At 35.0% G+C, this 15,582-nt stretch overlaps 1 protein-coding gene across 2 annotated transcripts in view; it reads right to left on the bottom strand.

The window, feature by feature from the left end:
* Positions 1 to 915: 915 nt before the first annotated feature.
* The window catches only part of TXNDC16 (thioredoxin domain containing 16), a 120,479-nt gene continuing 105,812 nt past the window's right edge, over positions 916 to 15,582 (bottom strand). For both annotated transcript variants that reach the window (XM_055289348.2, XM_063645584.1), the window contains 3 exons: positions 10,869 to 11,029; positions 9,503 to 9,693; positions 916 to 2,900 (listed from right to left, as the gene is read on the bottom strand). In XM_055289348.2, the coding sequence (XP_055145323.1) occupies positions 2,635 to 2,900; positions 9,503 to 9,693; positions 10,869 to 11,029 (618 nt within the window). In that variant the 3' untranslated portion in view covers positions 916 to 2,634. The remainder of the gene's footprint in view (positions 2,901 to 9,502; positions 9,694 to 10,868; positions 11,030 to 15,582) is intronic.

Here is a 15,582-nt window from a genome sequence, read left to right as displayed (position 1 = left end):
CAACCCTACTAGAGGACCAGGAGAATATACAGGAAAGCTGTAACCACTCAGGGTAGAGAGAGGGCTTTCGGAGCTCTCAAAAATGGGTAAGGGGTAGCAGAAAGACCTGAAAAGGATACAGAGGATGGTAGAAGAACAGCAAGCAGTATCTTAAGGATTCATGGGTTTTCTATTTCTTCATTGTTTTTCCTCCTCTGCATTCATTCTCTTTTTCTGGTAAACAGAATTTGGATTTCTTTTGTGAGATTCACCCCTTCTGCATTTGAAAGTACTGTTAGGGCCAGGTGCTGTGGCTCACGCCTGTAATCACTCGGCCTCACTTTGGGAGGCTGAGACGGGCGGATCACGAAGTCAGGAGATGGAGACCATCCTGGCTAACACAATGAAACCCCGTCTCTACTAAAAATACAAAAAATTAGCTGGGCGTGGTGGCGGGTGCCTGTAGTCCCAGCTACTCGGGAGGCTGAGGCAGGAGAATGGCGTGAACCCGGGAGGCGGAGCCTGCAGTGAGCCGAAATCGCGCGCCACTGCACTCCAGCCTGGGTGACCGAGTGAGACTCCATCTCAAACAAAAACAAAAATAAAAAAATAAAGTACTGTTAGGACTGCCAATTAAAGTGCCTAGTGGTCCCCTAACCAACTTTCCCAGGACTCCCTGAGTCACAAAAGATAGTAAATCAGTTGGAACCGACTCTTCACTGAGCTGTCTGTTCCCGTTACACAGAACAGACTTAGTTCCTATCCTTCCAAAGCCTTAGTTTACTTTTTCTTCTCTGTGAATTATCCAATATTCTCATTTTGCTTAAGTGAGCCAAAGTTGAATTTCTGTTGCTTGTAACCAAAGAAACCCAACTGATAGAGGGGGAGTGGTCCAAGAGAGGGCACCGTGGAGACTAAAGAAGGCTTGTGAAGGTATTCTGAAACCCAGATACTTTATTTAAAATTATGACGAACATTAATGACTGTCAAAATTGCTGACAAAGGTACAATGACTAAGCAATTTCATGTTTCTATGTGCTGGTACTTAATTAGCATTTTCTAATAATTAGGCTAATGATGTTTTCTTACTACAAACTATATTTAGAGTTCACTCTCATTGTTCCCGTATTAGAAATAAAAGCAAATGAAAATGAGTTTAATCAGGCATCACATGCTACAGGAAAAAAAAATTGAGGAGAGGGTGCTGAGAGTAGCAACGGGTCTATGTTATAAGGAAATATATGCACTTATTGAGTTTTAGCTGTTTGATTCCTTAAATTTCAGTTATAAAACTCAGTTGTATCAGGCAAACCATACATGAAGAAAATTTAAAGAACAAGATATCAAGTAGATATTAAAAGGAAAAATACAGTAGAGCACCAAATAGAATATTCTCAACAAATGTCTCAAAAAATGCACAGAGCAAAAATGAGACAAACAACTGCTACAAACAGATCAGTCTAACAGCTAAGTGATTTGGAATGAAAATTAACTCTTTGGTTAATGTTTCCCTCCCTCACAGATGAGGCTGTGTGGCTCAGGCAGACCAACTGATTTGTCTGAAGCTTGCAAGGGTAGATTTCAGAGACGCTTCAGATGAGGGAGCCCCTCCACAAGGAGAAGGCAGAATGCTGAATTCCTGTTCAATCTGAAATTTAGCCATATAACTTGAAGAAATAAGAGGAGGTTTTAAGACTCCCTTAAAATATAAATATCATTCTGAGTCCTCTTCTAGGGTTATCCCATCACTTTCTGAAAATATTAGAAAAGATCAAGTTGTATCCAGGTAATAATCAGGATAAGACCATCTAATACATATCTTTAATAGCCAAAATTTTTTCAAACATGATACTTGAGCAGAACCAGGAAATTCTGGAAACCTAGTCTGCCACAGGTTACTTTTAACACAAGGTTACTCAGCCTTGGCACTACTAACATTTTGGGCAGGATAATTCTTTGTTGTGGGGGGCTGTCCAATGTAGGTTATTTAGCAGCATCCCTGGCCTCTACTCACTAAATGTCAATAACTGTCCTAGTCATGACATTAAAAATGTCTCCCGACATTGCTAAATATCCCGAGGTTGACAAACACTGATTTTAATATCATGACTACAACAAAACAAATATAACTGCCAACTGCATGAATGCACTGCGGAGTTAACAGTCATTAGAGTTATATTTTAATTTTAATCCAAATATAAATCATGGCTAGAACTAAGTTAATTATGCTAGTTTTTGTCTAGTACTGAACTGTCCAATACAGTAGTCACAGGCCACATGTGGCTAATGAACACTTGAAATATGGCTACTTGGAAGTAAGAAATGCAGTAAGTATAAAATATATACTGCATTTTGAAGACTTGGTATAAAAAAGGATGTAAAATATCTCATTAATAATTTTTATATTTAGCTATTTTGGAGATACTACTAGGTGAAAAATAGTATCAAAATTATTTTGTCCTGCTCTCTTTTACTTTGTTTAATGTAGTTACTAGAAAATTTTAAATAAAACATGTGACTTATATCATAATTCTATTGGATGGCACTAGTCTACAAACTTGAAATGATTTAGTATTATTCTTTAAGGAAATAAGTCTATCATGCCAAAAAAATTTTGGAAACCACAGCCCTATCAAATTAGTTCACTTTTGAGCATCATAACTCTTTATCACGCCTAAATGATTTTTCTGCTTCTTTAAACCAATTACTTCTATTCCAATGCTTTATTCTCAGAGTTTCAGTCGGTTCTTTTCTGACTGCTGATTTATCTTCATGTTGTTCCTTATCATTCTCCTGCACATCTGTTTCTTTCATATACTTGGGAACTTTCCTAGTGCCATGTTGAGATGTTGCGGCATCTATCATACTTAGAAAATCATAAGCTGGAAGAGGAGGTTTCCATTCCTGAGCAGGTAAAATTGCTGGGAGGAAGAAACAATCAAAAGGTTAAAGATTAACAGCTATAAATCGTCACATCGACATACTAGAAAATGTTTTATTTTGAAAAATACATTGTAGAAGTGAAAGCTTTATTAGTTTTACTTATCTAGGCAAAGCTAGGAATTTTTTTACTGTCATTGTCAACAAGAAACTTGATACATTTGTCATTACTAGCCATTTTCATTTTTAGATTACATTTACATGCTGTTATTTTCTTTAAAAAAGATAAGTATGAATAGGGGAAAAAAGATCCGTAATCTCAACGCCAATTAACCTTTGTTGAGGTTTTGAAAAACAGCAATATGTGTAACAAGATCACACACACATATGTAAAACATTAAATGAAAAAGTTGCCTGCTTCCCTCTCTACTGCCAAAGAAATGTAACTATTTCTTATAAATCATTCGAGAAAAAAATTTTGGAATATATGTAATTATTTATTATATAGTTATTTATACAAGTGTTTCCTTATATTTTAAAGCATTTTCTGTTCTTGGAGCTTTTAACATCTTTTCTACACACTTTATGAAAACAAGTTCGTTTTATAAAACTAATTATAGACAAGAAATAATTAAAAATTGCTGTGGAATCAACTGTACTATACATAAGTGATTAAATAATTTCTCTTAGATGAGCTTCATAGCAATGAATCTTAACATTATTTTAAAATATTGGTTATTAAAAGAGGAAAACTGATTAAGGCTGATAAGATATACATGAGATAAATTAGCTAACTTTCTTCCATTTACTAGACAGTTTACAAAACAGTTTCAGAATTTAGTTGGCCCATTTAGGATACTGTTTTAAAAAATAAACCATATAAGGAAATGTACAAAGTAAACCTTTTAAAAATAAATCCCAATGAAAGAATCTATGCACTGTTACATGCTAAAAAATAATAATAAATGCTCATAAGATACAAATTTGAGCATCTCTCATAAATTGAGTATCTTTAAGAGCTTAGAAAAACCATATAAATTGCAATTTCCTAGAGTAAAGCTCAAACAAAAATCTGTATATGTACACATGCAGTACAGCTGTACTTTGCTTATTGATATATAATTTCTTCACTCATACTCAACTATATGAAATCCTGGTAATTGGTACACCAGCAGGGAAATAAATTTAGGCTACTCATGAAACTGATGTTTCAAATTGGTGTTGCCAGGTTAGCAGGTTCAAAAGTGACAAACAGATGACATATTTTCTTGAATATAATGAACAGGTAAGAAGAGTAACTGTAGTTTGCAATAGGCAGATAAATGTATATTAAAGTATCTGTGAGAGTCCAGTTTAGGCTGGGCGTGGTGGCTTACATGTGTAATCCCACCACTTTGGGAAGCCAAGATGGGAGGACAGCTTGGCCCCAGGAGTTCAAGACCAGCCTAGGCAACATAGTGGGAGCCCTTCTCTACAAAAAATCAAAAAATAAAAATAAATTAGCTGGGCACGGTGGCACATGCCTGTAGTTCCAGCTACTCAGGAGGTTGAGGCGGAAGGTTCACCTGAGCCCAGATGGTTGAGGCTGCAATGAGCCGTGACTACACCATTGCACTCAAACCTGGATGAGAAGGTGTGAGACTGTCTCAACAACAGAGTCCAGTTTAATGTGTAGCATGTAGCAAATATTATATTTAACAATAGTTATTTTTTTAAGGTCAACACTGCAGCCTAGTGGTCTGAGACTATGACAAAATGCCTGAAACATCCCAATTCTGCTAATTACTTGCTGAGGGAACTCTACAAAGATCTTAATGTTTTCAACTGCAAATAAAACTGTAATAACGTATGGGTAATAAATACATTATTCATCAAATCAGTAATGATAATAAATAATACTAATTAACATTTACTAAGCCTTTACTATACACATGCATTATTCATTTTATCTTTACAATTTTATAGACGATAAGACCAAAGCATACAAAGATCAGGGAACTGGGCCAAAGTTAAGTGTAAATCTCAAGTAAGAATTGCCAGTGGCCACAGTTTCACAGAAATTAAGATATGGAATAAGTAAGGTGAGGCAGACACCAGTGGCACCATGTTACTGATTTAGGCTATTTCCAGAATGTCACCACAACTCATCCGACCCCAACCCCATCTCAGAACACCACTGTTGGCAAAGATCTATCTACCAGAGATGCTGAGAGCAGGCCCTGCTAGCATAGAAGGCAGAATCCAACACACAGAGACTGTTCAGTTTTCTTCTTCCTGCTGCAGAGGCTACAGGATTAATTTAAGAATAGGAGCAGTGATGCACAGAAATGATGGAAACCCGCAAAGAATGAGCTGGCAAAGATGTTAACAAAATCGCAATAGAAGACACCTCAGTCTCTCAGAAAACTCAGAAGTATAACGTTGATTCTTTTCTCTGGGTAATGGTTTGAGCTGAGGAATCAAAGCCCTCAGGGATGTTCCCCGCAGGAAAGGATCTTTACATAGGTGATGATAATACATTAGAGTTTATACTTTACAAAGTGCCTCTGCATACATTTTTTAATAACTATGTGATGTATTCAGAGTGGAAACTATTAAACTCATTTTATAGTTGTAGAGGAGGAAACCAAGAATGACTTGCCTAGAGCCACAGAGTAATCAAGGAAGCTAGGTCAGGAGCTCAGGTTTCTATGTTTTGAACATGTCTGCTTTTTTTTTTTTTTTTTTAAGTAATTCTGTTTGAGAAACATTCTAGCCCTAGCTACACATAATCTTGACTTACAGTTCATGGGAACTCTGTGTCACTGCAGCTACAAAATGACAATACTCATTTGATTCTATAAAATAGCAATGCAGACAGTTAAGTGAACACAGACTTTCTGAGGAGTTTAAGAGCTACAGCTGAAAAGATCCCTACACCATGTGGTGAGAATGAAGTAGTCAAAGATGAGTGATAACTACAGAAAGGTCTCCTTCCAGATCCACTTAAACAAAATATTGAATTTAATTAATTAATTCTGTCCCATTTCCTAGGAAAATATTAAAACCAATAAATTGCCTCAGAAAAGTAAGACAAAAATACCATCCAAAGGAACCCAGAATAGCCAAAATTGTCTTGAAAACAAAGAATAGGGCCAGGTGCAGTGGCTCATGCCTGTAATCCCCACAGTTTGGGGGGCTGAGGAGGGAGGGTTGCTTGAGGCCAGCAGTTCAAGACCAGCCTGGACAACACAGTGAGACCCTGTCTCTACAAAAACAAAAACAAAAACAAAGACAAAAACAAAACAATGAAGCCAGGCTTGGTGGTGCATGCATGTAGTCCTAGCTACTTGGAAGGCTGAGGTAGGAGAATCCTTTGAGCCCAGGAGTTCAGGGCACCCCTGCACTCCAGCCTTGGTGACAGAATGAGACCCTGTCTCAAACAAAATGAAATAAAAGAAAATGAAAAACGAAGTTGGAGTAGTCAAATTTCCCAATTTTAAAATCTACTACAAAGCTACAATAATCAAGACAGTGCAGTACTAGCATAAAGACAGGCAAAAAACCATATACATGTATGCTCATAGCAGCATTATTCATAATCGCCATAAGTAAAGGCAACCCAACTGTCCATCAACTAAGGAATAAACAAAATGTGACACATCCATGCAGTGGAATATTATTCATCCATAAAAAGGAATGAACTACTGGTTCATGCTATAACGTGGTTGATCCTTGAAAACTTTATGATAAGTGAAAGAAGTCAGACATAAGAAGCCACATACTATATGATACCATTTATATGAAATGTCTAGATTAGGCAAATCCATAGAACCACAAAATAGATGAGTGGGTGCCAAAGGGTGGATAGAGGAGAAAATTGAGAGTGACTGCTAATGGGTATGGGGTTTCTTTTTGGGGTGATGAAAATGTTCTGGAATTCAACAATGGTAGTAGTTGCACGGTCTTGAGAATGCATGAAAAAGTACTGAATTGTACACTCTAAAAGGGTGAATTTTATGTTATATGAATTATATTTCAATGAAAAATACCATCCATATTTTATTTAAGCATAATATGTTTGTTAAAACTGCTTAACTTGACAGAAATGAAGCAGACCACTTAGGAAGGATGGGTTTGGTGTGATGATTGACCCTAAAATAAATTAAAGTATCTGATGAAATACATACAAATATACATAATGGTAGATTCATACCATACCTGATGGTTGACATAATACTGAATGAGAATTCGTATACCAGAGTGTATGTTTATATACATACGTACACACATACATATATATTTACATACATACACACACATACAAACCTTATTTCAGGACTCTGTCATGGAACAGTATCAAAATATTATTTTAGGAGAGATCATCTAGTATCTAATAAAATCCTTATATAGTACCTAGGAGACTTTTTGTTACATCAAATTTCACACTATTTGTTCAATATACTATAATAATCTAGGTTGCTACATGTTTACTTATTTAAACTATAGCTACAGGCCTATTGTTGCCACAACTATGTATAAATGGTTAAGACTCAAATATAAATTAATATATACATCCATACTACAAATATAAATTTTTCTATGTTTTCAGAAAAGTAGATATTATGGCATGTTATAAGCCAGGATAATAGATTCTGGGCCAAGATTTATTTTCTTGTGGTTCAAAATTCTGGCTCTGTCCAAATCAGAAAGGAAGTTAAATTGTTTCTGTTTGCAGATAGCACGATCTTATATAGAGAAAACGCCCAAAGACTCCACAAAAACACCTGTTAGAACCAATCAACAAATTTAGCAAAGTTGCAGGATACAAAATAAACAAATTGGACCTTATCTCACTCTTAACTCAAAAGATATTAAAGACTTAAATGTAAGAACTTAAATTACTAAAAGAAATTATTAGACAAAAACATTCTAGAAACTCTCCAGGACATTGGACTGGGCAAAGATTTCTAAATACCCCAAAGCACAAGCAACCAAAGCAAAAATGGACAAATGGGATCACATCAAGTTAAAAAAAAGCTTCTTCACAGCAAAGGAAATAATAAACAATCAACAATGTAAAGAGATAACCCACAGAATGGAATAAAATATTAGCAAACTACCTGTCTGACAAGGGATTAATAGCCAGAGAATATAAGGAGCTCAAACTACTACGGGAAAAAAAAAAACAACGAATAATCTGATTTAAAAATTGGCAAAAGATCTGAATAGACACTTCAGAAAAGAAGACATTCAAATGGAAAATAGGTCTATGAAAAAAGCTATTTCTCTGGTCATCAGAGAAAAGCAAATCAAACCTACAATGAGATATCACCTCACCCCAGTTAAAATGGCTTTTATCTCAAACAAAGGCAATAACAAATGCTGACAAGGATGCAGAGGAAAAGGAAGCCTTGTACACTTTGTGGGGCTCAAGACTTCAGTGGAGAAAGTAGCTGCAGATGGGGTATAAATAGCAAGAGAACTAGAATTAGAAGTGGTGCCTGAAGGTGAAACTAAATTGCTGCAATCTTATGATGAATCTTGAATGGATGCTTCTCATGAATAAGCAAGGAAAGCGGTTTCTTGAGTTGGAAACTACTGGTGAAAATGCTACGAACATTGTTGAAATGACAGCAATGGATTTAGAATATTCCATAAACTTAGTTGATAAAGCAGCAGCAGGGTTTCAAAGGATTGATTCCAATTTTGAAAGAAGTTCTACTGTGAATAAAATGCTATCAAACAGCATCATATACTACAGAGAAATCTTTTGTGAAAAGAAAGGTCAATCAATGCTGCAAACTTCATTGTTGTCTTATTGCAAGAAATTGCCACAGCCCAAACTTCAGCACTTCAGCAACTACCACCTGTCAGTTAGCAGCCATCAACAGAGAGACAGGACCCTCCTTCATCAGCCAAAAGGTTACAATTCCTTGAAAGCTCAGATAATTGTTGACATTTTTTAGCAATATTTTAAAATTAAGGTAGAAACGTTTTTAGACATAATGCTATTACACATTTAATAGACTACAGTATAGTGTAAACATAACTTTTATATATACTTAGAAACCAAAAAATTTGTATGATTTGCTTTATTTCAATATTTGCTTTATTGTGGTGGTCTCATACTGAACCCACAATATCTCTGAGGTATGCCTGTACTTAGAACCAGAATTTTATATAACAATAATGCACTATTTGTAAAATATACTCATTTTCTATAAAACCACATATTTGCTTACAGTTATAAAAGGAAAACAAGCTGGCATGCACATGGAAAAAGCTACACAAGAAATATCTTCTGAAATCTACAATTTTAAATTTTATAAAAATAGATGAAATACTTATGCTTTGCTAGGCCAAAGCTCCCACTGTAACAATTTTTTTAATGGCATAAATTACCAAAATCATATGTTTGAATACACTGGTGATCTATACAAGTAACATGGACTTAATGAACTAAAATTCAAGAAACAAGCCTTCATAGGGGAGCCGATCACTGACTGAAGCCTTGCACCTTTGGCCTCCCAGAGAGTGTCCACATGGATGATGCTACCAGCATTTTAATAACTCATCCTACCATTCTTTAGCTATATTTAGAGTTTAACATTTATGGAACAAAATGCAGAACTACATGTATTAAACAAAACAGAAAACTTACTGATATGATTTTCTAGTCCTGCTTCTAATTTCTCCAGCCACAATACAAGGTTTTCTTCAATTATTGCCTGGTCTGAAGGAAATGCAAATACTTGGCCACCTGAATGCAGATTCACCAAAACAAGAAGAGGAAGGGGAGGCAGAGGATCAAAATATGCCCGCAAGATTTCTCTCCCCACTGGAGTATTCTTTCTGCAAAAGGGAACAATTGAACATATTAATGTTTCTTTCTACAACAAAATAATGAAAATAGTAATTTGTAGAACATTAAACTTTTAAGTAGTATCATGCCAGTAAGTTCACTTTATGAAAAGATGTCCTAAAAACCAAGAAGTCTATGACATGTTATTAGTAATCGGATTCTTTAAAAGTTTCTTTTTAACATGGGGCACTTTGTTTCACTTAGGAGAAAAGCGGCAGCCAATGACAATTTTAATGAAAAGCAGGCATAGCCCAAAGGCTTGTCAATTTAGGCTTGACACAACCAATAGTTTCCTCCCAACATTTGGCCAAGTATCTGATCACACATCAGCTCAAAAATTAAATGATTACATAACTAGAAGATAACAAGATACTTATTTTTATCAATAATTCTTTTCCATACAATTGTACCTTTTCTCAGGAAAAAAGAAGGCATTAATTTCAAATTAAAGAAGTAGAAATAATTATGTTCATACAAGGAGACTCTAAGTTAAAGACACTTAGTTTTCCTAATGTAACACATTCTACATTTTATAAAATACTATTTCACTCTTAGATACCTATAATGATAATTGCCTGGGAAAACGTTGCCTCAAGCAGTAGAATGCACTGTTAAACTCTTCACAGCAAAAATGTACACTGCCCCATTTCTGTTATTTTTCAAATGAGTTTAAAGAACAAAATATGTCTTTCATCTGATGAATCTGAACAAGGGGCAGTATATTATTTGTGAATTTTGTTCACAGACATTAAATGTAACACAATCCATACATCTAGAAAACATACTAGGAAATATTGCTGATGAATGCACTGAAATCTATCTGAACTGTAAAAATATAGAAGTACAGAAAAAGGAACTGAAAGAAAAGGCCAAAAATCACAATGTTTACTATTCTGTATTTGCCAAATTTTCTCAACGGGCATCAATTCCTTTTAAAAAACAGAACAATTATTGCTTTTAAAAATTTACTGTAGAATAAAATTTAATCTAAAATAAGGTCATCTTGGACATTGTTTAGGGGAGTTTTGTTACTAAAATATATCATGATGACATATTTGGTTCCATAAAATTAACTCCAAAGAGTTAGAGTTTCATTTCCTAATGAAAATGTAATAATTATTACTTTCTTTACCTCTTACATATTAAAAAATAAAAACATACTTACAGATTTAACCAGCAAGGAGTAAATGAATCCAAGTATTTCTGCTTTACCAGTGTCAATATTGCTTTTTTATATTGAGGATTTACACTGCCATCACTGAACAAAATCAGTAATGGTTTCTGAAGTCTGAAATAACTGGGAAGATTTTCCACAGTGATTTCCGGCTGTCAAAGAAAAGGAATAACAACAATAAAAAATGCATTGGGGATGATAATGCATACAACAGAAAACATTCAAATTACTCAGTCAATTTTAGTTTGTAAAATGTAATTTAAACACATTGTCACTTAGAGATTTTACTATATTAATAACTATGAATCTCAATCTTCTTATTCAATCCCACCTCATCTGAATGAGTTATTTTCAAAATGAAACTACACAGAATTTGAGAATAAATTAATTTAAAGGAGTCCCCTGTTTTACAAGATGAAACACTTCTAATAATTTATTATGCTAAAGTCTGGACCAGACTAACCAATATACACATGACAATTGTTATATTTTTTCCTCTAACATAAAAATTTTGAAGAAAACTGTAAGCTGAAAAAATATTTTCTTTAACATCTATCATTACTTAATAAATATAGATAAAATTTTACTTTTTCCAATATTATGGTTAAAATCATAATTAAAATAACCAAAAATATGCTAAAACAAATCCAAACACCAATCTTGTATCTTTTGAGTTTAAAATAACTGAAAGAATTTAATATGAAATTAGAAATCTAATCCTTTTATCATTTTTATTACTAATTAAAAGATAGGAGGCTGGGAGTGATGGCTCACGCCTGTAATCCCAGCACTTTGGGAGGCCGAGGCAGGCAGATCGCCTGAGGTCAGGAGTTCGAGACCAGCCTCACCAACATGGCAAAACCCTGTCTCTACTAAAAGTACAAAAATCAGCTGGGTGTGGTGGTGCCCGCCTGTAATCCCAGCTACTCTGGAGGGTGAGGCAGGACAATCGCTTGAACCCAGGAGATGGAGGTTGCAGTGAGCTGAGATTGTTCCACAGCACTTCAGCCTGGGCAACAGAGTGAGACTCTCAAAAAAAAAAAAAAAAAAAACAAACGAGAGGGGGGTAATCATTCTCCTCCAATTCGCCCATACTATGCACATTAAAATAAAATTTTGTATGCCTTTCTCCTATTAATCTGCCTGTTTTCAGTTATTTTCATGGAACCTTCAGAGGACAAAGAGGAAGCTTTCTCTTGGCCACTGCACTCTTTTTTATCTTAGAAATACTTCCTTTCTCCACTCACCTCCAACTCAAGGAAGGGCCTAAAATTCTATCATATTAATATTAGCAGTAATGACTGTCTATCCTCTCTCTCTATTCTCTCTTTCACACCTTTCTGTAATGGGGTAGACTTGTTAAACAGTCACTTGATTACAATCAGAATCCCAGGTTCTGGATTCATGGAATTGTCACAGTAATAAAACTTTGAGCAAAGCACTCTGTACCCCAGTTTTTATATCTGTGAAATGAGGGAATTGAAAGAAAAAAAAAAGAGAATAACCATTTTTAAATGTATTTGTAGAAGACAATTTAAGCTGTCAGTAACAAGAATTGGAAAGTGCAACAACAACGCTAACATATTTAGGATTAAAAATAGCAATGACATAGAATAATAAAACTTCTACCATTTTCCATTTTTAGTTCCACATCCATTATTTCATCCTCTGGATACACCTGTGAGCTAGATATATCATCCCGTATCAGATAGATAACCCACAGCTGATATATGGGGAAGCCAACACAGAGACTAACTTGCTTAAGTCACCACAGCTAAGCAGGTGAAGGAGTAATGCTAGAATCCAGGCATTCTGCTCACCAGTTTCCCCTCTCTTTAGATCGCACTACAAATTCAGATGAACTTGTTTTTAATGGTGTCAACCACCTCTAAATACAGTCCTAGTTCATCCTGAAGTGCCAAATTCTGGCATATAACTTTCCCTATTCAGTTCTCAAAGCAGCTTGCATTTGCCCATTCTCATTTTTCTTCTTATTCTTTCTCTTTCACACTCAAAATCTCCTTCTTACACCTTCCTCTTTCATGGCTTAAATCTTAGATCACTTTTTCTCCAAATTCCCCTATGCTGTCTTCTTGTGTTAGCTTTCATCCTTTAATCTTCTAGTTGAGTTAGATCCCTCTCCTAAATATTGACAGATCTTTTATTGAACAAGCAGAAACATTAGGTGAGACAGAGTTACCACTGCTCAGTTCAAACACTTATTGAGGACAAAGTTCAAGATGTTATGCTGGGTACTGAATCTATAAAGAAGTAAGATCCTTTCCTTGCCTTCAAGAGTTCATACTTTAGAAGGGGAGACAGGTAAGTATACAGACTGCTATAATAAATAAAAAATTTAATGTATGACAATAAGAAAACTTATTGGTTTGAAATTAAACAAGCTAAAAACACAAGGTAGGTGTGATGGTTAATACTGAGTGTCAACTTGATTGGATTGAGGGATATAAAATATTGATCCTGGGTATGTCTATGAGGGTGTTGTCAAAGATTAACATTTGAGTCAGTGGGCTGGAAAAGGTAGACCCACCTTAATCTGGATGGGCACCATCTAATCAGCGGCCAGCACAACTAGAAAAAACATAAAGCAGACAGAAAAAAGTGAAAAGACTAGACTGGCCTAGTCTCCCAGCCTACATCTTCTCCTGTGCTGGATGCTTCCTGCCCTCAAACATCGGATCTAAGTTCTTCAGTTTTGGGACTCGGACTGGCTCTCCTTGCTCATCAGCTTGCAGACGGCCTGTTGTGGGACCTTGTGATTTTTATTAGTTAAAACTTAATAAGCTCCCTTTTATATATATCTATCCTATTAGTTCTGTCCCTCTAGAGAAACCTGACTAATACAGTAGGGGAGCTCATGGATGATTTTAGGAATTGATATTTGAGCTGGACCCTGGATAAAGAATAAGATCTTGACAGACTGACATGTATGCTTGAGCAGGGATTCCAGACATAGGCAAAATCATGAAGATAGGCAGAGAGCTATTAAAGCATATATAATATTTGAGAATAGTGATAATGAAGGATGCCAGAGTTAGGCATGCAAGAGGCAAATATGGCTGTGAGACCAGATGAGTAATGCCTTGATAAGTATTCTAGCTCCTGGGAATACTGAGAAGATTTCTGTATCAGATTGGTGACACAGTTAGGCCTGTTTTTCAAAACATGACTAACTAGAACATAAATTTGTGAAAAGAAGGACCAGTGGAAGGATCCTACTCTTTCCTATGTCTAGTCAAAAGAGAAAGACCAAGAGATTTGTGAGTTTAGAAGGAAACTGAGTTCTAAAATTAAACGCTAGGATTTAGGAATCATCAGCTGGTAGTGATAGTAGAAGTTATGGATAAAATTTTCCAAAGAAAAAACATAGCAAAAGAAGAAAAAAAAAAGTTGAAGATGTAATTCTAGGGAATAAATGAGACAGAGGATGGTCAGAGGGATAAAAGAGGACTGAATTACAAAAGCCAGAAGAAAAGAGAATTTTAAGGAAGAATGGTGTAGACAACAGTTTTGACTGCTACTGAGAGGCTAAGGAGAAACACAGTTAAGAGGTCATCAAATGTGGTACTTGGAAGGTGACCTTTGGCTCTCTGGGTGTATAACAGGCTATAACTGTGTAGGTCCTGGTGTTCTAAACTTGTCAATAATAAAAGCATAAAAAAGGAACTCAGTTCATCTGAGAAAAATACTAAACCTATTTCCTAACAGGAAACAGTCTTAAATATATCAATGCTTATGTAGTTAATTATTGTGTATTTCAGATTTAAGCATTATTTATCTGGCCCAATTTGTCATCAGGTTCATTAAAACAAAAACTTCATACCATAATAAAAAATCTTCATCCTCTGGTCATCGACTCTCTTTCCTCATCCAGATGAAGGCACTAGAGTCTCTCTAAAGCCTATTTAATCTTTATTATAGCTGTTCAGTATTAAGTTGAACACCACAAATAAAAACATTAGAAACAAACACTGTCACAATGCATATTACCTTTGTTGTAACTGTAAACAGATTTTGATACTAAATTTCTCCTACGTTTCTAAGGTTTAACGAATATAATCTTAAAAAAAATTAGAGACCAATTTTTATCCACCAGATATGCCAAGATAAAAAGAGTAAAATGATACAAATCTTCTGTAGCGCAATACAAAAATTATCAGAAGCCTCAAAAGTGGGCCCACTCTTTGGGCAACCAATTCAAATTCTAGAAATTTAACCTAAATCCATAATCATAGATACACCCAAAGATTACCTAAAAGGATGTTCCCCAAACAAAAACTAAAGACAGCTTAAATAACCATCAAAAGGAAATGGGCTAAATAAATTTTGGTACATTAGTAAACAATATTATGCCGATGTTAAAAATTAAAATGTGTATCTATAGTACTTGATGGAAATACCATTAATATAAAAAGGCACATAGATACATACAGAATTTAGGTTTGGGGAAATGTATTTCCTAACGTAAACTTGGGTAGAAAAGTTATGATTGATTATAATTTTCTTCTTTATACTTTTCTGTATTACCTGAAAAAGCCAAATAAAGGCTTATAGCAATTCCAAAAATACTACACTATGCATATGCTAAAGCAATTACTTAATAACATGTCATTAATAACATGTTACTTTAATAAGTAACTTAGAAACATACATCATGAACATATGAACTCAATGATTTGATTATTTA

Source organism: Symphalangus syndactylus, chromosome 8, assembly GCF_028878055.3.
Source record: "Symphalangus syndactylus isolate Jambi chromosome 8, NHGRI_mSymSyn1-v2.1_pri, whole genome shotgun sequence".
Taxonomy (NCBI): Eukaryota; Metazoa; Chordata; class Mammalia; order Primates; family Hylobatidae; genus Symphalangus; species Symphalangus syndactylus.
This window is presented reverse-complemented; position numbering and strand designations above follow the sequence as displayed.